This window comes from Bos mutus, chromosome 28 (genome assembly GCF_027580195.1).
Source record: "Bos mutus isolate GX-2022 chromosome 28, NWIPB_WYAK_1.1, whole genome shotgun sequence".
Taxonomy (NCBI): domain Eukaryota; kingdom Metazoa; phylum Chordata; class Mammalia; order Artiodactyla; family Bovidae; genus Bos; species Bos mutus.
The window spans coordinates 18,035,641-18,057,480 of record NC_091644.1 but is presented as its reverse complement, the minus strand read 5'-3'; the positions used below and the strand labels follow the sequence as shown (position 1 = coordinate 18,057,480).

The window sequence follows — 21,840 nt, the reverse complement described above, 5'->3', positions numbered from 1 at the left end:
GTTAATTTGACTGAGTGGCCCTTGGAAGAGTCAGTTATTCATTTTTTAATAACCTAAACTAGGGTCACAGTCTAAGCCCTTCATTTGTGATACAACTAGAAACATTACATTTTGTTCTCTGAGGTTGTCTTATCTGTTCTGTACAACTTGTGGGAGGAAGGGATACAGCGAAGTTGAGGTAAAAGAGCACATAATTGTGACCGAAGGAGCAGGAGTTTAGTCCTGACTCCATCACTGTATAGGGGACCTTGACTAGCCCCCGCCCACCCCTCTGTTTCAAGTCCCTGTAAGTAGCCTGAAGGCATTTCATGGTGTCTAAGGCTCTGTCCAGCTCTGACATTCTGTGATTCCCACTGGAGCCAAAGGCCCCTCTTCATGGGAGCACAGCAGGTCCTGGGGCCATGCTCAGGGGCTCTGTGCCCCACCATAGGTTCCCACAGTGTCTCATCAGCCTTGGTGAGGTGGGGATGGGAAAGCAGCCAGTGCCTCCTGCATCTGCCTGGCAGGTGGTGGGAGACTCTCGCTGGCATCCCGCCATGCTCTCTGACCTGCTCTGGTGGGGAAGTGGTCCTCTGTGCCCTGGCCACCCAGCCTCAGGCCCTATTGCAGTGAAGGGCAGAGGGACTTAGGGGGCATGAAATGCATGTCCTCTGCCTCCCTTTCTAGGTTTCTTGAAGCACCAGCCAGTTTCACAACCAATTTAAGAGGCAAGACCCTGCCAGAGAGAGAAAAAGGAAAGAGGCCAGAGTCTTGCCCCCAAGATTCCTGAAGGGAATTACACCCCAATATTCAGAGAATGGGGGCACTGAGAGCCATGGGGGATAAGTATGAATGCAGAGGTGTGTGGATACCTTGTCTCTGGGCAGTGCCTTGGCTGAATGGCAAGGGGACCCCTCTGCAGCCCACCTGCAACTCTTCACTTACTTGTTCCCACCTCTCGCCCACCATTTCCAACATGTGGGGCTGAGAGCTTCCAGCTCTGTCCACAGGGGACTAGAAGGAAGAATCTTGGTTCCAATAGGAAGAGGATCTCCAAGGACTCCAGGAGTTTGCCCTCTGCCTAATTAGAAGATAAACATACCCAGTTGAAGAATATCTTCCCAGCTACATAGTCACTAGGCAGGTGGGCACTGGGAAAGCTGTCTGGCTCTTACTCTCTTTTCTCTGCTCCTCAAAGAAAAGCAACAAGACATTCCTTGGGATGCCTATTAGAGACTGAGGATGAAGTCCTTGGCATGGCTTTTAATACAATAACCACACTCCCGCAAACCCTAGAACCACATCACCTCATGTTTACGTAGCAATGCATTGATTCATTCATTCACTCACTTGCTCAGTGGACAGTGACTGAGGGCCTGTCCTATGCCAGGCACTGGGCCAGGATGTGGGGATCCAGGAAGGAACAGGGCCACAGTCCCTGCCCCCTCAGGCTGCTCTCCATCAGGTGGAAGAGTCAGACCAGAAGATCATCCCCTCATTAAGATACAGGGTACAGACTGCTTTGGTTGGGTTCTGCTGTGGGGCCCTCAGAGCTTCTCTGGGATGTCTGGGATTTATGACGTGTTCCTCTTCTGTTGTCTGGCCCGGCCTTTGCCCCAGCCTTCTAAGGCAGGAACAAGGCCAGTGAGGTGGCAAGAGTTGCTTAGATGACACAGATGGGGCCAGGAATGGGACCTGGAGCCCCACACTGTACAAGTCTGGGCTCATCACTCAACTGCACTGAACCACAGCTTCTTCACTATTAAGAGAGCATATAGCCCCCGGATAGGCCTGACTGGAGGTATGGTGGTGTGGACCTGGAATGAATCCAGGAAAGCACTTTCTAAGTGTTGGGTATCCTGTATATGTTTAGACTTATTATCTCAGGTGTTGGGTGATCAGAATTTGGCCTGAGCGAAAAGCAGCTCGCCTGCCACCCAGTTCAGGCAACTTAGGTTCCCTAATCATGAAGCAGTGATTCCTAACCTGGCTGGCAGGTGGGCAGTACCATCTGGGGGAGCTGTCTCAGACTCTGCCTCCTCTGTTCCCCTCTGTGACAGACACTCCGATAGGCTCTTTGGATGAGAACAGCTTACTTGTTTTTTTGTTCCTTTACTCGTTTGCTTATCCATTCATCCACCCACCCCCTCCAAGAAAATATATGCCTGAAGTAAAACCAGCCAGAAATCTTCCTGGCCCACTGTTTCTCCAGTTATTATTTCCTGAACCACTGATGTCCTTTGATAGGCTCTTGGAAGAAAGAGTTTCTTGGCCAAATAAATTTGGGGGAAGCTGTATCTTTTCTATCACCTCGTGGAGCTCTTCACAATGCACATTAATGTAATAAAGGCTCTGAGAGGTCCTGCAGGAAAGAAACTGATTTGCCTTTTTTTTTTTTAACGCAGTGTTCCCTAGACCTTTGCGTCCGAGCAGTGCTTTTCTGTGGAGTATCCATTAGCCTCCTAGGGAGTTAATGATTCGTGAAATACACTTTGGGAAGCATTCCTTTAAGCACAAAATCTTTTTTTAATTATAATGACTTGCATGGAATATTCATAAGATCTATTTTATATGCATCTGCCTCCTTACATAGGGATGACTCAACATTCAGCACTTTCTTGGCACATCATTGAGCATATCACTGTGAATGGCACTCTGGGACAATGCGTTGTCATTGATAGGAGCTAGTGAAGGCACTTAGAATATTTTGTTTTTACTTTACAGAAAGTTTTGATCTTTCCCTTTTGTGAGTAGCAGAAGCTGTTGATAATTTCTTCTTCCATGCATGCATTGTTCATATACCTGCTTGAAATACCCATGAATTGAAAATACAAAGAACCAGTCTGATTATAATTGTATGTAAAGTAAGAGTAAACAGGCTCTGAGTGAGAACCCGACCACATCTCTCTTTTTATAACGGGCTTAAAGTTTGGTGCATGGGTTTTATACCACGACTCTTAGCTGTTCAAAGACCTTTGGGACGAATTTCCTGCTTTTCGTCTATGTTCTGGGTAAGTGAATACGTGGGATGTGACTCTTGAATATGTGGAGTGTTACTAAAGCCCCAGCAGAGGACAGGCCTTTGTGAATCATTTGGGGCCACTACTGAATAGGAACACTGTCATCAAGGTCAGCTTGTCCTGAATTTGAATTCTGACTCCACCTCTTTTAGCTGTGTGATCTTGGGCAAGTTGCTAAACCTCTCTGAGACCCAGTCACCTCATTTGAGTGTGGGAATACCTTTCTCACAGGTTTGTGGTAGATATTAAAAGAGATTATGCCTGTGCAGTGCGTAACAGAGTGCCTCTCAGACAGCAGGTGCTCAGTGAATGGGACCTCGTGGCAAGGCAGGACTGGGGGAGACAAGTGGGATGTCCAGGGCGCGGAAACTGGGGAGACGCCCTGACCTGTGCGAGCACAGGGTCGGCGCTGGGGGAGTGCAGCCTTAGGCTCTGCATCCCAGCGCCTCTCTGGTCTCGCACCCTTGCTAGTGGGAAGCCATGGCTCACAGTTCTCAGAGACTAAGGGCCTGGGAGGCCTCTGACTGGATGAATCGACCCATGCTCACCTAGAGAATCAGCCCACTACCTGTAACTGCCTCCCCCACTGTGGCAGCAGGCGAACCATAAGAGGACTGGCCCCAGACAAGTAAAAAGGCATCCCTGGGACGAGGTGGGACAGAGGAATGAGCTGAATGGGAAGGCTTGCTCACGTGTGCTCTCCCAGGTCAGGAACCCCCACAGAGCCCCACCCCACCAACCCTTGAGTAGCAGCAGGGCCTCTGCCAGCTGGGCTGGACCCCACTTCCCTGCCAAAACTTTTAAAAACACAAACAGTGGCAAGAGCAGCATTTGCATAAATCTCATTAGAAAAAGTGCAAGTTTCATAAATCTTGTGATAAATTAGCATGATATCATTCTCAACGTGATGTATTAATTTTAGGGCAAAATGAATGGTGCTGTGATCATTGTGGGTAATTATGAGTCTCCTCAAAGAGGAAGTGATTTCTGGAGGGACTTTTCTGGCCTCCTTCACAGTGGGAGGCAGGAAGGGGGAGCAGGGGTGAGGGGAAAGGTGTCTTTCTCACCTGCTTTCTGATTGTACCTTTCTTAGTTTCCTAGTCTCCTTTCCTGCTATTGAGAGGTGAAAAGAAGCAGCCCCTTGGGTTTTTGGGCACAGGAAGGGGGCACAGGAGATTCTGAAACCAGGCCCTAAGGTCCAAATTCCCTTTGAAAAGAATTCTAAATGACTGGGGCCCAGGCCCTTGGAAGGTCCAACCCTGTGGTTCTCAAAGTTGTGGTTCCGGACCAGTGGGCTTAGCATCACCTGAGACCTTGTTAAAAATGCACATTCTGAACCAGAAACTCTGCCAGGGGCCTGTGAATCTGTGTTTGAAACAAGCCCTCCTGGTGCCACTGCTGAAGACTCAAGTTTGAGAACCTGTACTCTAACCCAGTGATTCTCTACTTGGCTGCACACTGGAATCATGAGGGGAATTATAGCAAAATACTGATATCTGGGCCCTGGACTAAACCAATTAATTAAAACAGAACCCTTTGGGAGTAGAGCCTGGGCATCCTTATTTTTAGAAGCTACCTAGGTGATGCTAATATGAAATCAGGTAAGGGTTCACTGCTTTAAAGGCATAAATTTACTTCTTTTTTTAAAAAAATATTGGGACTTGGAAATTTTGAATACGGGAAGGGGCAACAGAGCAAATAAGTTTTTCCTTTTCTGCCCCACCTGTGGAATTGGCTTGAGTGGAATGATGTAGCTAGGGGCCCACATGTTGACACTGTGGAGTCCCCTGGAGCGGGGGTCATTGGGAAACTAGCTTCCGCATTCACCAAGTGAAAGCACCACCTTGGCCGTGATTCCCAGTCTTACCGGCACGTTAGAATCACCTGAGGATTTAGAACTTTCCAAAGGGTGGCTGTACCCCAGCACAGTTAACAACAGCCTTAGGGTGTGGGACATAGGCATGGGGGTTATTTGAAAGCTCCAAGACATTTCAGTGTGCTGACAAGTTCAGGGGCCACTACCTGTGAGTTTTCCGATGATGTAGGGAATTGGATTAGACCTGGCAATTGAAAGAATCTCAGGGCTTAGTTACCAACCTTGGCTGCCCTTTGGAATCATCTGGGCTTTTTTTGTTTGTTTGTTTGTTTTTCCAGCATTCTGATACTTGAGTCCCTTCCACAGAAACTCAGATGTACTTGATCTGGGGGGTATGGCTGGGCCTCTGGAGTTGCAGAAATGCCACAGGTGATTCAGACATGTCTCCTGGCCTAAGACCCACAGGACTGAACTGCCCCATCATTTGCAGGAGAGGGACGGGGCACCCTGACGATGCAGCCTCATCTTGAGGTGGCTGCTCTCACCGGGGGGCCATGCTGATAGCCGACAGTAGCCGGGATCCTTCCGAGCCAGGAAGAGTGTGAGTGTTGGCACGATGCATGAGAGGCAGGAGGAGAGCACCAGGGTCCTCTGAGCAGGAAGGAATCAGCATGTGCCTGCAGCTGCTGGATAATCTCTTCTGAGCCTTTAAGGGCTGGCAGTGCTCTGTTTATTTTAGTGATAATGTCAAGTTCAATTTGCTGTCATTTTTCCACATTTCCTTTTGTAAAGTTAATTGAACAGTTCAATGAATTGAAAAGTTTCAGGAGAAAGGAAAAAAATACCCACCCCACTATTATCATTGTTATTAAATCTGGTAACTACAACTTGGCTTTCCTGGCCTCTGTGACAGGACTTCAACCCCTGTGAGCCAGGGAGCTGCAGCAAGGACTCCGGAAGGTCAAACAGAATATTCTGAAGGCCTTTTATTCATGGCTATTTCATGCTCAGGTTGCTGTTCTCGAGCAGAAAAGAATACCTAGTCTACCCTGGACCCAGGCTGTCCGCCCTGATGAGTCAGGTTCTTCTGGGAGTGTTTCAGCCAGCTTGGAAATCCTTGCCAGTGGGGCTGGGTCGTCCATGCCCTTCTGTCCTCCACATTGCCTTGGACATAGTGTGTGGCAAACAGAATTGCAACATCACAGCTGGATGGGACCTTCATGTGGTGTAGTGGAAAGAAGGCTGGGGAGCCCAGGACTCACCTGAGTGAGTCAGCTCTGCCACCCGTAGGGGTTCGCTGGGTGACGGTGGACGCTTCACTGCGCCGCCCAGCCCCACATCTCCTTTGGCTTGTTGGCCTCATCAATAAGGTGAACATGTGGCACGTGTACAGCTACCCCTTTCCCTACTCATGTCACACGTCTTTAATGGATCAGAGCATCCCCCTAAACCTAGGTATAGCTTTGAAATTCTTCGCCACACAATGCCCATGACCTGGGGACCAGCCTAGCACCTTGGCCACTCACCATGTTGGATTCGATTCTCCCCAAGGACCTCTGTGCTCTGGCCATTAACATCAGCCCCATCATAGTGTCAGTGGGAAAGGGAGGCTCAGAGAGGTGAGTGGCTCATGCTCAGTCACAGGAGAGTGGAGGCTGAATGCTGCCCGCTGCCAGCCTTGCTAGTTCTGAGCCCCACTGCTTCTGCCTCAATGAAGGGATTTCACTGAGGCTGCCTTCCTCGAAACGTCTGTGTCCTTTGGTTCTAGGTCCCAAGTGCCCCCACTGCCAAGCGCTCATCATGGGGGTCACAGCCTGTGCACCAGGGGGAAGGGAAATAACACTTTCCTTCAGAAGGGAAAGTTCCTCCTCCAGCCTGGCTCTGACTAGATCCCAAAGCCATGCTTTCATTCCCAGATGTGCGTGTGAAAGGCCAGGAGAAGCATGTGGCGTGAGGGATGTGTGTGTAGGCCTGTCCGCTGGACTGTCTGCTCTGGGAGGGCAGGGACTTCGGTCTGTTTTGTTCACTGTTGCCAAGAGTAGTGCCCTGCACAGAGTGGGTGCTCAGGCATGGTTTGCTGAGTGAATGACTGAAGAACTGTAATTGCCTTGTGGGGATTAGAAAGTCACCAAACAGCCCCAGCTCCGCCTTGTGTAAGCTATGTGACTTTGGGCGAGTATCAACCTCTCTGTGGCTCATAAGGTCCTAGGGGATTCGAGTACGCTGTGTCTGTGACCAGGCCAGGCAGCCCTTGGCCGTGATGACTCTATCGTGGTTGTGCCAGAAGCAGAATAACTCTGGGATTCTGAGACTTAGCGTCAGACCCCTCAAATATTTAATGTCTTATCTTTCCTCTTCTGCTTTATTACTTTAAAATAACAGCCACGTGTAGCTCTGGCTCTTCCCCACCTCCGAAGCCTCTGAGCTTACATCATCCTGCTCTGTTAAATGTCTCCTGTTCTGCTGAATTAGCCTATCCCCTTGGCCATCAGACACCTGTGTGCCCAGGTGAGCTGGCCACCCCTTCGCTGACTCTCAGGAGGGACTCACCATCTTCCTGGCCAATGATAAGTGGGTCATGGAAAGCCTAGGTGATGGAGGGGGTCCACATTTCCTACCTCAAGGGTACTCACCTTCAGGCCAGCCAAGTAACCCAGGAGTCCAGAGCAGCCTGAAACACGGAGGGAGCCTGGGGGTTAGTCTCTGTGGAGTGAGGAGAGGGAAGCCTCAGATCCCCCCAAAAGGCTTTGTGATTAAAGCTATGAGGATGGTGGAGGGAAGGTGAATTCTGAGTCAGACAGACTTGGGTTCAAATCCTTGCTCTGCCACCTTGGGTAGGTTATTTTACCCCTAGGAGCCTCAGTATTCGTATCTGTGTAGTGGAGATGCTAACCCCTCTCTGTGGGGTTTGTGAGAAATGGATGACAGAGAATGAACGGAAACCACTGAGCATAGTGCCTGGAAAATAGTAGGTGCTAAATTAATGCTCATTTCCTTCTCCCAGGCAGTTCATATCATCTGTGCCAAGTAGACTGAGCTGTAGGAAAGAAAGGATGTGAAGAGGGCCTGTGGGCTTTGGTGTCCGAGGTACTTCCTTTACCAGACAAACGTGTTCTGATGAGTGTAAGGACATTGGCCAGTGCAGGGCTGGCTTGAGAGCAGGCCCGCCTCACATCTCACGCTGGTGTAAGGTGGGGCCCAGGACCACAAGATAACCCCCAAACGAAGTTGGCTCCCCTGAGGTCAAACCGAGTTCAGGACCCCTGCGAGTTAGAGGGAAGGAGCCTGATAGACGCAGGAGAGCGGGGAGGGGAAAACCTAAGACAAATGAGATTATCCCCAGGAATCAAGGCACTTAACTGACCTGTCTGATCCCAGAGCGGAGACAAATGAGATTACAGGCTCCAAGGCCAGCCCAGTCTCGGGGAGGGGGGTGCTCATTCCATGGGAGACAGAGAGGGCAGGAGCCCCTGGCTCTGCAGATATCAAGGCCAGAGCAGCTAGGTCCCTCCAGACCTGGGGTGGGGGTGAGGGTCCCTCCTGAATGGGGCAGCCCTGTGTAGCAGGCTCATGGCCATGGGGAGGGGGGCAGTGGTTGTTCTCAGAAACACCTGGGTATAACCCAGGGCTTATGACCTGGGGTTGGAGGCCTGCTATCTGCTGCTCCTTACTCACCCATACACAGCCCCATCTCAAGCAGCCATCTTCCAGCCAGGACCCCTGCTCCTCTCTCTGTAAAGTGAGGAGGGGCTTTTTTGGTTCTCATTTCTGCTGTTATTAGTCTTTGTTTCTGAGCTTACCTGTCTGATTCTCTCCCTCCTAACTGCCCTGAACCTGATAGGCACAGACTGCTGTTAATAGATACTTGGCCTCTGATTGGGAAGTGACTGTAGATCAGGGCTGATGTGAAGTCATTATAAGTCACAGGTTGCAGAAGGTTTGCTCCCCCATACCTTGGAGGATTGATTAGCAGTGGCTGTATGGAACCCAGTGTTGTGAAGGATCCTAAAGTTGAATATAGACTCAACAGAAAAGGGAGCTGTGATTGATTTGTAATGTCTGCTTGGGTAGGGGAAGGAATGGGCCAGCTCCTCAACCCCAAGAGCAGACTGATTGTCACGGAGGGGTGGGGAGAGTTGCCAAGTGTACCCCAGAACATCAGCCTCCACCTTCAAGGGAGTGATGCCTGCTCCCTGTTGTGCAGAGTTACAGACGACAAATCAGGCAGCACAGAGGAGGGAGAGCTTCATGAGAGAGGGGGCATTTGAGGCAGGTATTTAAGGGTGACCGAGAGTTGAGAGTCCATGAGAGGAGGAAGGGCCTTCCAAGCTGAAGGAACAGCCGCAGTGTGCGTAGGGCAGACGAGGTCCTGGTGTGCTTGAGAGGTGACAGCAGTGCATCGGTCTGAGCCCAGGGCTATGGTGGGAACGTGACCGGCCAGGGAGTTGAGGACAGGTTAGGAGGAGCATTGGCCTTCCAGGAAGGAATCTGAATTCCGTGTGAACAGAATGTGGCAGGTGTCTGAGACAGGCGTGGCACAGTCAGAGGCTTGCCTTCAGCAGATGTTACTATGAGGACGAAGCACGGTATACTCTCCTTACCCTTAATTCATTCTGTAGTGCCCTCGCCGTGTTTGGGGAACATAGCCTTCATCCTTCCCCCATCCAAAACATAAAAATAATATAAAAAGGCCTTGCAGCCTGACACTTCCCTGCCTGAGTTTCTGGCCCACCCCTGGTCCAGCAGGTAAAGACTCACAGCTCCCCAGGAGTGCATGACATGCCCATCCCAGGCCTCACCCCTCGTGCAGATAACAATAATAACAATAACAGTCATCTCAGCGAGCAGCATGGGCCCAGCAGGGCTGCAGAGGAAGCCGTGATTGTCCACCCCTTGCCAGGAAGATGGGTATGGCCTGCTGCTAAGGGGCTGAGGCCACTGTGGGGATGAGTCACCAGCCCTGTGCCTCCCGGGGAGGGGCATTTGCAGTCTGCTGGACAGATCCCTGCCCTGACTGGGGTTCCTGGCCTCCAGGACAGGGCTCACTGCCCGAGGATGGGGTACTTGGGCCCTGGGATAGGCTACATTGCCCGTGATGGGGTACATGGCACCCAAGGTGGGATACACTGCCCAGTATGTGATGCATGGCCCCAAGATAGGGTACTTGAAGCCAAGGTGGGGTACATGGTCCCAGGATGGGGTACCTGGCGGCCAGGATAGAGTCTTTGGCCCCAAGAATAAGGTACATTGCCCCAGATGACCCCCAGGAGAGAGTACGTGGCCTCAGGATAGGGTACAAGGCTGTCCCTGAGAGAATGGACGGACCATCAGCCAGTGATGCCCCAGTATGATTCCACCTGCACCCAAAGCCAAGCGCCTCTGGTTTGGGCATTAGTAGTTTTGATTAGCCGTGCTTCTCCAGGTCCATTAGTGTACATAATTAAGAGTTGGTTTGCCATATTCTCTCCTCTTGTCGTGGCTCAGAGATCTACGTGACTTTTGGGGGCTGTCTTTCTCCAACACCTCTCAGCAGTTGGCAGCATCCATTTATTAACCCAATGAGTATTTACTGAGTGCCTCCATGATGCCAGCCCCGTGTTAGACTTAGGGATACAACAGGGAACATGGCAGGCTAGGCTGCTGCCCCCACAGAGCTAACATGAATGTGTGTGCGGGGAGGGAGGCAGATGGGCTGGGGCAGGTAGTCAGCAAGTCAAGTGAATAAACAAGATCATTTGAGATGAGGTAGGGGCTGTGAAGACAGTGACATGGGGTGTGAGGACACAGAATGACGTCTCTTTAGACAGACTGTATCTATATGATGGGGTATGTGAGTTTACCTTCTCCGAGAAGGGAACTCATGACCTGAGAGGTGAGTAATGAGTAGCATATAGTGACCTCAGGTTGGAACATTCCTGGTAGAGGATACAACCAGGGCAGATGTCCTGAGGCAGCTACAGAGTGTTCAGGAGCAGAGGCAAGACCATGGCAGAGGTGGGGGTGAGTCCAGGGTGAGTCACTTTGTGAGATGCAGTGGGAGGATTCTCGGGTCAGGTCACCGGGGCCTTAGATGTGATCTGGTTTAAGTTTGGGTTTTTAAAAAAAATTTTTTTAAATTGCGGTAAAAGACACATAACATAAAATTCACCATCTTAGCCATTTTAAAGTATACAGAGTGTTAGGTATGTTCACAGTGTTCTGCAGTCAATCTCCAGAATTAGTTTCATCTTATAGAACTAATACTGAACCCCGTAAACAACAACTCCCATCCCTCACTGTCCCCAGCCCCTGGCAACCACCCTTCTAGATTCTGGCTCTGTGAGTGTGACTCCTTTAAGTATATCATGTAAGGAGAATAATACCACTGTTGGCCTTTTTGTGACTGGCTTATCAGCATAGACAGCATAAGGTCCTTGGGTTTCATCCACGTTGTAGCATGTGTCAGAATTCCCTTCCTTTTTAAGGCTTAATAATTTTCATTGGATGTAGGTGAGAAATCATTCCAAATCCGGGTAGAATAAGAATATATACTTCGGGATGTCCGAAGAATCAGAATAAGTGTTGATATAGGATAGGGTCCCCTCCTCCTGCTGGGTCGAAGAAAGTTGTATTTAGATTTCAATCTGTTAATAGTATTGTAATGCCAGATGCTAATACAGGAAGTGAGAGGAGCAGTAGTATGGCGGTGATGAGTACGGATCACACGAATAGGGGGGTTTGGTATTGTGACATTGCAGGGGGGTTTATATTAATAATTGTTGTGATAAAATTAATAGCTCCTAAAATTGAGGAAACACCTGCCAAGTGTAGAGAGAAAATGGTTAGGTCTACTGAAGCTCCTGTGTGGGCTAGGTTGCCTGCTAGAGGAGGGTACATGGTTCAACCTGTTCCCGCCCCAGCTTCGACTGTGAATGATGCCAGAAGTAGTAGGAAAGAGAGAGGGAGGAGTCAGGAGCTCATTATTTATTCGGGGAAATTCTATATTGGGGGCACCAATTATCAGAGGGACAAGTCAGTTACCAAACCCTCCAATTATGATTGGTATCACTATAAAGAAAATTATTACAAATGTGTGTGTGGTTACAACTACATTATAGATCTGGTCATCTCCGAGTAGGGTTCCGGGTTGACCTAATTCAGCGTGAATTAGCAGGCTTAGGGCTGTTGCTACTATGCCGGCTCAGGCACCAAATAGTAAGTATAGGGTACCAATATCTTTATGGTTGGTTGAGAATCAGATCAGATCAGATCAGTCGCTCAGTCGTGTCCGACTCTTTGCGACCGCATGAATCGCAGCACGCCAGGCCTCCCTGTCCATCACCAACTCCCGGAGTTCACTGAGACTCACGTCCATCGAGTCAATGATGCCATCCAGCCATCTCATCCTCTGTAGTCAGCGGTTAATGAACATGGGTAGAATGGCTGAGTAAGCATTAGACTGTAAATCTAAAGACAGAGGTTTAATTCCATTTTGTTTATTCATTCTTCTGTCAGTGGACACTTGGGTCGCTTCCACCTTTTGACCATTGTAACTAAAATGCTGCTCTGAACATGGGTATATAGTGATTTAAGTTCCTCAGGGTTCCACTTTCCACCCATGAGGTAGGCTGAGCCCTCACCTGGGGTGGGTTGCTTCAGGGTGGAGGGGGCCAGCCTCTCTGGGTTACCCTTCCCCGTGAGGTAGGGGAGGCCAAGAACAGAGTATCCTCCAGAAGCACCGATTGAGCTGAGAGCCCTAAGACTGAGCCTTTAAATCATCCTGGGGCCAGAGGAGCTTTTCTCTGCATCCAGAATGTGAGCCATAAACCAGGCTGACTTACAGGCAGTACTCACTGGTCTGGTTGTTTATGGCCAGCATCCTTTCTGATTGGTTGATGCCTGTACTGGGCCTGTTGTTAAATATTTGAATATCACCCTGCTATAAACCAATCTCAGAACTTCTAAACCTGGCTGTGTGTCAGAATCTCTTGCAGGGAGAATGGAAGCTGCTGTTTAAACGTTCACACTCTAGGCTCCCTCCGCAGCCTATCAAGGAGCAAGGCGTGGGAATCTGTATTGTAACAAGCACACTGGGTGATCCTGATGACATAGTCTTAGGGGGTCTTATGAAGCAGAAGCAGGTCTTGTGATGAGAGTTCAAGTGCAAATAGTTTTGTCAGGGAGGAGAGTCCAGGAAACACAGGTCAGGGAGTAAGAATATGAGACTGGGAAGAGAAGGAAGACATAAAGATTCTTCATCAACCAAGTCACCTCAGTGGGCAAGTGGACATGAATCCCATGGGGGAACTTCAAGAGCTGGTTTGGAAAAAAGCCTCTGAGTTACCCCCTGAGAGATGAGGGATCTAGGGCATTTGTCTACCAACTCTTTATCTGCCATCTTTTACCAGTCATTCATTGAGTGCTCTAGCAGAGGCATTAGTTTCCTGGCATAAGCAGGCCTGTCCTGTGTATGGTTGAAGCAGTCTCCGGTGGTCAGAACCCTTCAGGACTGGCAATTGGCGGTGAGGCTGGTATGTGTGGCAGTGGTATGTAAGGCATAGTGGGCAGGGTACCAACGGCATCGGCTATGGAGGGCTGCCGAGTTCCCATCACTCCACATACAAGGAGTGGTAAGCCCCTGTCAAACAATGATTATCCTTACCACTGAGGAGAGCTTGAGCAAGTTCCAGGAGTTGGTGATGGACAGGGAGGCCTGGCATTGCTGCAGTCTTATGGGGTTGCAAAGAGCTGGACACGACTGAGCCACTGAAGTGCCTGACCACTGAAGAGAACTTCAAGGCTCATCCATTGTTGGCAGAAATGTAAATGGTGTGGTTACTATGGAAAACAGTTTGGTGGTTCCTCAAAGAGTTAAGAGTTTCTACAGGACCCAGCAATTCCACTTCTAGATATATACCCACCACCCCCCCACCCCACCCCAGAATTGAAAACAAGATGTTCAAACAAAAACTTGTCCACAGGTGTTCATAGCAGAAATTATTCAGAGTAGCCAAAAGGGGGAAACAACTCAAATGTCCATCAGCTGATGGTATGGGTAAACAAAATATAGCACACCATACAGTGGAGGAGTCGTCACAATAAGGAATTAAGTACTAATATATTAGCACAGGGAACTCTGCTCAATGTCATGTGGCAGCCTGGTTAGGAGAGGGAGTTTGGAGAGAATTGATACATGTGTATGTATGCATGTCTGAGTCCTTTTGCTGTCCACCTGAAACTCTCACAACATTGTTAATCACCTGTACTCAATGAAAAATAAAAAGTTAAAAATACTAATACATGTTACAAACGGATGTACCTTGAAAACATTATTCTGAGTGAAAAAAAACCAGCACTTACTGTATGGTTCTATTTATATGAAATATCCAGAACAGGAAAATTTGTAGAGACAGACAGTGTGGATTAAAAGTTGTCAGAGGCTGGGGGAGGAGGGAATGGGGAGGAATGCTAATGGGGATGGGTTTCCTTTTGGGGTGATTAAAATGTTCTGGAAACAGATAGTGGTGATGTTTACACCACATTGTGAATGTACTGCATGCCACAGAATTAATTAAAAGGATACACTTTATATTATATTGATTTTACTACAATTAAAAACAAGAGCTCCAGGTATTGCATAGCCTGAGTTGCAGGGTCTACCATTTCCCAGGTGGGAAACAGTGCATGGTGTGTGCCAGGGTCCCACAGCCGGAATGGCTCTCCTGAGGGGCTGCTTCTGGGGGCACTGAGTGGGAGTTGGGCCCCACAGCTTGGCCTCTTTCCTGTCTGAACGGTGCAAACAGAGGTTGCTGGAAGCCTCCCTAATGGGGAAATGAGTCCTGTGTCCTGGAGAGCCAAAGCCAGGCCTGGCTTCTACAGAATGGCAGGCTAGCTAGGCGGGGGAGTATGTGCCTAGCAGGAAAATTGCAGGGCGTCTTGTCTTAAATATAATATTAAATTGGCACCTTTAATTAGTACACTTAGAAAAGGTCACTAGCAATTACCTGGGATACAAAGAAGGCGTGAGCAGGCAAGAGCCCGTGAGGAAGCCGAAAAGGACCATTTTGAGCAGCACATAATTGAGGGGAAAATGGATAAAAGTCCAGAAAATTACAGGGTGGGTGACAGCAGCTGATGGCCCCATCCCTGTCCTGCCCAGCACCCCGCTTCTTGGGAGAGCCTGAGCATCAGGCCTGGGAGAGCCATTTGGGATACTGGGCCAAGTTGTGTGACCTTGGGTTGGGGGGCCAGTGTGGCCTTTCTGGAACCCCATGGACCGGCTGAGAGCTTGGCATATTCTCCACCTAGGCTGGGCCCTGAAGGAGGTTGAGAAGTGAGATTTCCAGTCCAGGGGGCTACCGTGGACTTGCTGATGTATTGTAGACAAGCAGGGCCCCCGTGGGCCTCAGTTTCCTCATGTTGAATCTCCCCAAGGCCTTGGGAAGTAGCTGTATTCCTCAAACTTTGCCACTAAAGGACCCCTAAGGGTATCAGAAAGGTATCCCCGGAAGTCAGCAGGAGGCTGGAAATTCTTTTATGGTTTTAGATTATATCTTTAAAAATGAATTAAATATTATACTTGCATTATATTCCCATTTGTCTTGGTATAAAACAGTTGCTTGTCACCAAGTGACACAGATGCTTTGGGGAGATGTGCTTGGTTTTTCTATGACTTCACATATCTCCTCCTTCCCCTCCTAGGAAGGAGCACTGTACTGGGAGTCTGGAAACTTGGGCTTAAGCCCTGACTCTGTTGCTCACTGTTGTACTTTGGGCAAGTTGCTAAATGCTTTCAGTTTCTCCACTTTTAAAATGGGAAGGGAACTCCCCAAAAGATCTCTGACTTTTTTGCTCCATGATTCCACTCCTCCTTCTGCTTCTTACCTCTTCTCATCACCTTGGATGCTGCCATGTCCTACTCTGTTGTGTGATCTTGGAGAGGCTATTTTGCCTTTCTGGGCCTCAACTTCCTAATCTGTATAATGGGAAGAAAAACGACTACCAAACAGAGTTGTTGAGAGGATTTAGTGAAAGAACCGATTTGAATGGGCTCACATTTCATGTCTGGCATTTCATAAGAGCCCAATGCTTGCCCAGTATCTTCTTTTTCTGAGTCACTTAGGGCCTGATAGAGTCATGTCCATGGAAGTCCTGAATCTTGAGTTCACATATCAAGTGTTGAGATTTGTAAGACTGTGGAAACAAATGGGGGCACTGGGGCAGAATGCCTGGGCTTTGAAGTCCTACTCTGCCATTTGCTAACTGTGTGGCCATGGTAAATTACTTAATCATTCTGTTACCTTATTGTTAAGTGAGGACAATAACAGGAAAGATTAAATTAGATATTACACAGAAATCCTTAGCCAGGTATCTGGAATGTGGATAGTGCTCCAGAATACTGGTTCTCATAGTCATGTTAGAAATTCTTTCCCAAGTTGACTTAGAAAAGCTCATCAGCATTCTTTTCTAAATAAAATCCCAAGTTTTGAATCCTTCCTTCCTTAGCTAGATCATCAGAGCTATTCAGTAAATATAAGAGTCAGTATATGGGGCAAAAAAGAGTGCCCATCCCATTTTATAGGGTAAACTGAGGCTTTGAAAGAAGTGGTTTGCTGAAGGCCATGGTTCTAACCTAACTACTTCGAGAATCAGATGGAAACTGCAGACCCTCCCTGCAGAGAATGAGAGACTGTACACTCAAAACATTTTGCACAGTTCTTGGGGGTTTAAGGACCTCTTGAAGCTAGAGTCACCACCTAATCCAATGCCTGGGACCTCCTGGTTTTGGCACATCTCCTGGGAAACGCCTCAGTTCAGGTGAGTTCAGTCGCTCAGTCATGTCCGACTCTTTGCAACCCCATGGACTGAAACATGCTAGGCTTCCCTGTCCATCACCAAATCCCAGAGCTTGCTCAAACTCATGTCCATCAAGTCAGTGATGCCGTCCAACCATTTCATCCTCTGTCATCCCCTTCTCCTCCTGCCTTCAATCTTTCCAGCATCAGGGTCTTTTTCAATGAGTCTGTTCTTTGCATCAGGTGGCCAAAGTATTGGAGTTTCAGCTTCAGCATCAGTCCTTCCAATGAATGTTCAGAGTTGATTTCCTTTAGGATTGACTGGTTTGATCTCCTTACAGTCCAAGGGACTCTCAAGAGTCTTCTCCAGCACTACAGTTCAAAAGCATCAATTCTTTGGTGCTCAGCTTTCTTTATAATCTGCCTCTCTCTATACATGACTACTGGAAAAACCATAGCTTTGACTATACAGACCTTTGTTGGCAAATGTCTCTGCTTTTTAATATGCTGTCTAGGTTTGTCATAGTTTTCTTCCAAGGAGAAAGTGTCTTTTAATTTCATGGCTGCAGTCACCATCTGTAGTGATTTTGTAGCCCCCCAAAATAAAGTCTATCATTGTTTCCACTGTTTCCCCATCTATTTGCCATGAAGTGATGGGACTGGATGCCATGATTTAGTTTTCTGAATGCTGAGTTTTAAGCCTACTTTTTCACTCTCCTCTTTCACTTTTATCAAAAGGATCTTTAGTTCTTCTTCACTTTCTGCCATAAGGGTGGTGTCATCTGCATATCTGAGGTTATTGCTATTTCTCCCGGCAATCTTGATTCCAGCTTGTGCTTCATCCTAGAAATAATGAATGCCTCAGTCCTAGACAAACTTCGGTGGTTGGTCACCCTACCTGAAGGCTACCTGAGGGGGCTGCTGTGAACCCCAGGGGAAGGTGACCTACTCTAAGACTTCTTAGGCAGGGTTAGGCCAGGCATTCTGATGCCTGGTTTGTTTCTTGGTGAAGGCAGCACCTGAGTCCTCTAATTGTGGACAGGAGCTAGACTTTGTCACCTGGTTGTAGGCTGGAGTCCCCTGCTGCTGCTGCATATCTTCCTAACCTCTGTGTACTCCAGTGTACACCCACAGCCAGCACCTAATCACTGTTGAATGAGTGCCAGGTTTGTAAAATTTTCTGAATTAGAACATATTGCTTCCATTTGTAAAAGACAGAAATCCAACTCTACTTAGGCAAAAAAAAAAAAAAAGGGGTTGATTTATTAGCTCACACAGCTGAGCAGTCCAGGGGATAGAGCTAATATCACGTACAGTTGACTGCAAACCCCTCAAACCATTAGGAATCTCTCTCCATGTACCATTTGGCTCTGTTTTCCCCCTTGTTGGCCTCATCTTCAGCCAGGCTCTTCCTGTGGTGTCAAAGATGGCTGCCAGCAGGACCAACCCCAGGGGAAGAAAAGCACCTCTCTCCTATTTGTTTCAGTAGAAGTGCCAGGTTTGGCTTTGATTGGCCAGCTTGGGTCACATGTTCATCCCTGAACCAATCACTGTGATCAGGGAGATGCTGTGCTCTGATTGGCTAGGGCTAAGTAGTGTGTCCGGTCCCATCACTTCATGGGAAATAGACGGGGAGACAGTGGAAACAGTGTCAGACTTTATTTTTTGGGGCTCCAAAATCACTGCAGATGGTGACTGCAGCCATGAAATTAAAAGACGCTTACTCCTTGGAAGGAAAGTTATGATCAACCTAGATAGCATATTCAAAAGCAGAAACATTACTTTGCCAACAAAGGTCCGTCTAGTCAAGGCTATGGTTTTCCCTGTGGTCATGTATGGATGTGAGAGTTGGACTGTGAAGAAGGCTGAGCACTGAAGAATTGATGCTTCTGATCTGTGGTGTTGGAGAAGACTCTTGAGAGTCCCTTGGACTGCAAGGAGATCCAACCAGTCCATTCTGAAGGAGATCAGCCCTGGGATTTCTTTGGAAGGAATGATGTTAAAGCTGAAACTCCAGTACTTTGGCCACTTCATGCGAAGAGTTGACTCATTAGAAAAGACTCTAATGCTGGGAGGGATTGGGGGCAAGAGGAGAAGGGGATGACAGAGGATGAGATGGCTGGATGGCATCACTGACTCAATGGACGTGAGTCTGAGTGAACTCCGGGAGTTGGTGATGGACAGGGAGGCCTGGCGTGCTGCGATTCATGGGGTCGAAAAGAGTCGGACATGACTGAGCGACTGAACTGAACTGAACTGAAGTAGTGTGTCCATCTTGGAACATAAGAATTGAAGGGCTGTGGACTTGTGTTCATCTGAGCCACATGAAGAACACTTTCTCTAAGTTAAAAGAGGATAGGTGGAAGTCACAGAACAAGGTGAATGATAGTTCCCTGTTAAACACTGTGACAAGTGACCAGGGCAGAGGCAGGGAGCCTGGGGTGGAACCAAAGATGCAAAGGGGTCCTGCAGCAGTCAGTGACCTGCTGGTGGTTTATTGGGCGACTGCTCCCCACAGGAACTCAGCTACCTGAGTAAGGTGCTCAAGAATGGACTAACCTCCTGTTTTTGTCCTCTGCTGTCCCCTGTGGGTACTTCAGGTTCCTCTGTGACCCAGTTGCTGGCTCGAGACATGGACAATGACCCCCTGGTGTTTGGCGTGTCTGGGGAGGAGGCCTCCCGCTTCTTTGCTGTGGAGCCTGACACAGGCGTGGTGTGGCTCCGGCAGCCGCTGGACAGAGAGGTATGACCCGCCTCGACCTCCGCCCCAGTCCTTCCCTGGGGAGGCAGGGGCACAGGCTAGAGGAAAATGGTATATCGTCTTCTCACCCTTAAGCAGAATCTTCCTGCCTGAATGGTGTCCCTCTTCCAGGGCCAGTGCTGATGTCTGCATTTGGCTTTAGAATGGGGCGGTTGGGAGTGTCTCCAAGTAGGGGGCAACATTGGCTAGGCAAGAGGGACAGTGACCTTGGGGACATCCCCTGTAGGATAGAGGCTCCATGGGAGCCACACTTGTTTCCATGTATGTGAAAGACAGTGGCTCAGTTGTGTCCGACTTTTTGGAACCCATTAGACTGTAGCCTGCCAGGCTCCTCGTCCGTGGTATTTTCCAGGCAAGAATACTGGAGGGGGTTGGCATAAACCAACACAATGCTGTAAAGCAACTAAAAAACTAATTAATTAAAAAAGAATATTGGAGTGGGTAGCCCCTCCCTTCTCCAGGGGCTCTTCTCAATCCAGGGATCAAACCCAGGTCTCCCACATTCTGCACCGCCCCCTCCCCACAACAAATGCTCCCCCAAAGGATATTTTCCAGAGACACGGGAACTGATGACAGTAGCCTTTAGCAAATTAAAGTAAGTGTTTGAACAAACCCACCCCCTCCTTTCTCCTCACATTGAAGTGGCCACACTTTGCTTGAGATGACACAGCAGATTAGAGACAGAGCCCAGATTAGAACCCAAGATTCTTGACTTTTAATCTTTCTTGACTTTTAATTTATGGGAAAGATCCATATTCTGAACCTACTTCTCCAATCCAAAAGACAATGCTTATTTTATAGGGAAGCCTTCAGCTATCCAGTGCCAGACCAGCTCTTAGGGCAATGCTGGAGGGTCTCCACCCCCATGTAGGGCTCTGGACTCAGGGCCTCAGCATGCCTCTCTAATTCTGTTCTCTCCCTCCCTACATTTTCTTTCAGACCAAGTCAGAGTTCACAGTGGAGTTCTCTGTCAGCGACCACCAGGGGGTGAGTGTCCCCCGAGGCCCCTGCTGCCCAGGGAGGCAGGGTCCCTGGGCCTTCCGGGTGGAAAGAGGCCAGAGGCTGAGGCGGACATTAACTCCCCACGCTTGTCTTGCCAGGTGATTACAAGGAAGGTGAACATCCAGGTCGGGGACGTGAATGACAACGCGCCCACGTTTCATAATCAGCCCTACAGTGTCCGCATCCCTGAGGTAGGTGCCCCTGGGACCACACTCGAGGGACATTTGGGGTCTGCTGCTCCGGGGCCACCTGGGTGTAGACTGATGCTGGGGGAAGCACAGCTCCAGCTCCTTCTCTCCTGCCCTCTCGTCAGCCCGGGCATCTGCTCTGGGCACACTGGTGACCAAGCCAGTACCTCTGAGGGGGCTTGTCTGCTGGGGTTGCAGAGAGCAGGTTGGTGGCAGCCTCATGCCTGAGAGAGGGCCCTGGATAAATCCCCAAACTCTGGCCAGAGTCAGGGACAGGACAGAGGTTGGGAGAGGCAGGTTGTACCTCATTTTTTCCATTCACAGCGTGTGGGCCTTGGACAGGTTGGGTGGCAGACTTAAAACCCCAGGCCTCCCAGCTTTGGCCAGAACAGTCCCCCCAGGATGCAGGGCACGTGCAGTGACTGGGAGGGGCTTTCTTTCTCCAACCCCACGCTCGCCCCGCTGGCTTGCTGGCCGTTGGCTCCTCTGGGTTGTTTGTGTACTCTGAGTGTATTTGCATGAGTGCATGAGTGTAAAACTGAGCCATTGCTGGTAATTGAGAAGTACAAATTATTGCATTACGAACGGTTCGATTATAAGCTGGCTGCTGGCCCCTGGGTTCTCATTGTTTGCTGTCCCACTCCCTGGTGGCTGATGGCAGGCTTTTGGGCTGGCAGTTAGTGATTCAAAGACCTTGAAGGTGGCGGATAAAGAGCTTCTAACTGGGTGTCCCTCAGGCCTGCCCTAGGGGCTCTGGGTTGGACAGCAGCAGTAAAGGGTGAGGATGAGAGATGGTATCCACTAGGGAGAGGCAGGCTGCCACTGTGGCATTGGAGTTCTCCCCCTTTATGTTATTGGATAAGGAAACTGAAAGAGCTCTAGAAAATACCTATTTAGTTTATAGATGAGAAAAGTGAGGCTCAGCGTGGGAGAGTGACTTGTCTAAGGTCACACAGCCTTGACTTCCAGCTTCCTGACTCCCAGGGCAGCCTCAGATGCCTGAAGGATGAAGAAATCTGGTATCATGCTCCCATGTTCCTGTTGCTGGCCCTCCTTACTCAGCTGTGAGTCAAGGGTCCTATGCTTGTGCCAGAAAGAGGACCAATGTGCGGGTGGGGTACACCGGAGGTACTCATGCCCTCCCTGATGGAGTGGGACACAGGGAGAGAGACCCTGCAGTCCCAAGCACAGGGGCACAGTGCCCTGAGCTGTGGCCGGCATGCCCAGGATTGCAGCTTGGCTCTGGGCCCCTGCTCGTTTGGAAGTCTCCATAATTTAATTAAGGGTCTCTACGTGCCAG

At 49.2% G+C, this 21,840-nt stretch overlaps 1 protein-coding gene across 1 annotated transcript in view; it reads left to right on the top strand.

Annotated features, from left to right (window-relative positions):
* The window catches only part of LOC138986105 (cadherin-23-like), a 343,994-nt gene that overhangs the window by 93,766 nt on the left and 228,388 nt on the right, over positions 1-21,840 (top strand). Inside the window, exons 4-6 of the mRNA XM_070364712.1 lie at positions 19,190-19,332; positions 20,290-20,337; positions 20,451-20,543. Of these exons, the coding sequence (XP_070220813.1) occupies positions 19,190-19,332; positions 20,290-20,337; positions 20,451-20,543 (284 nt within the window). The remainder of the gene's footprint in view (positions 1-19,189; positions 19,333-20,289; positions 20,338-20,450; positions 20,544-21,840) is intronic.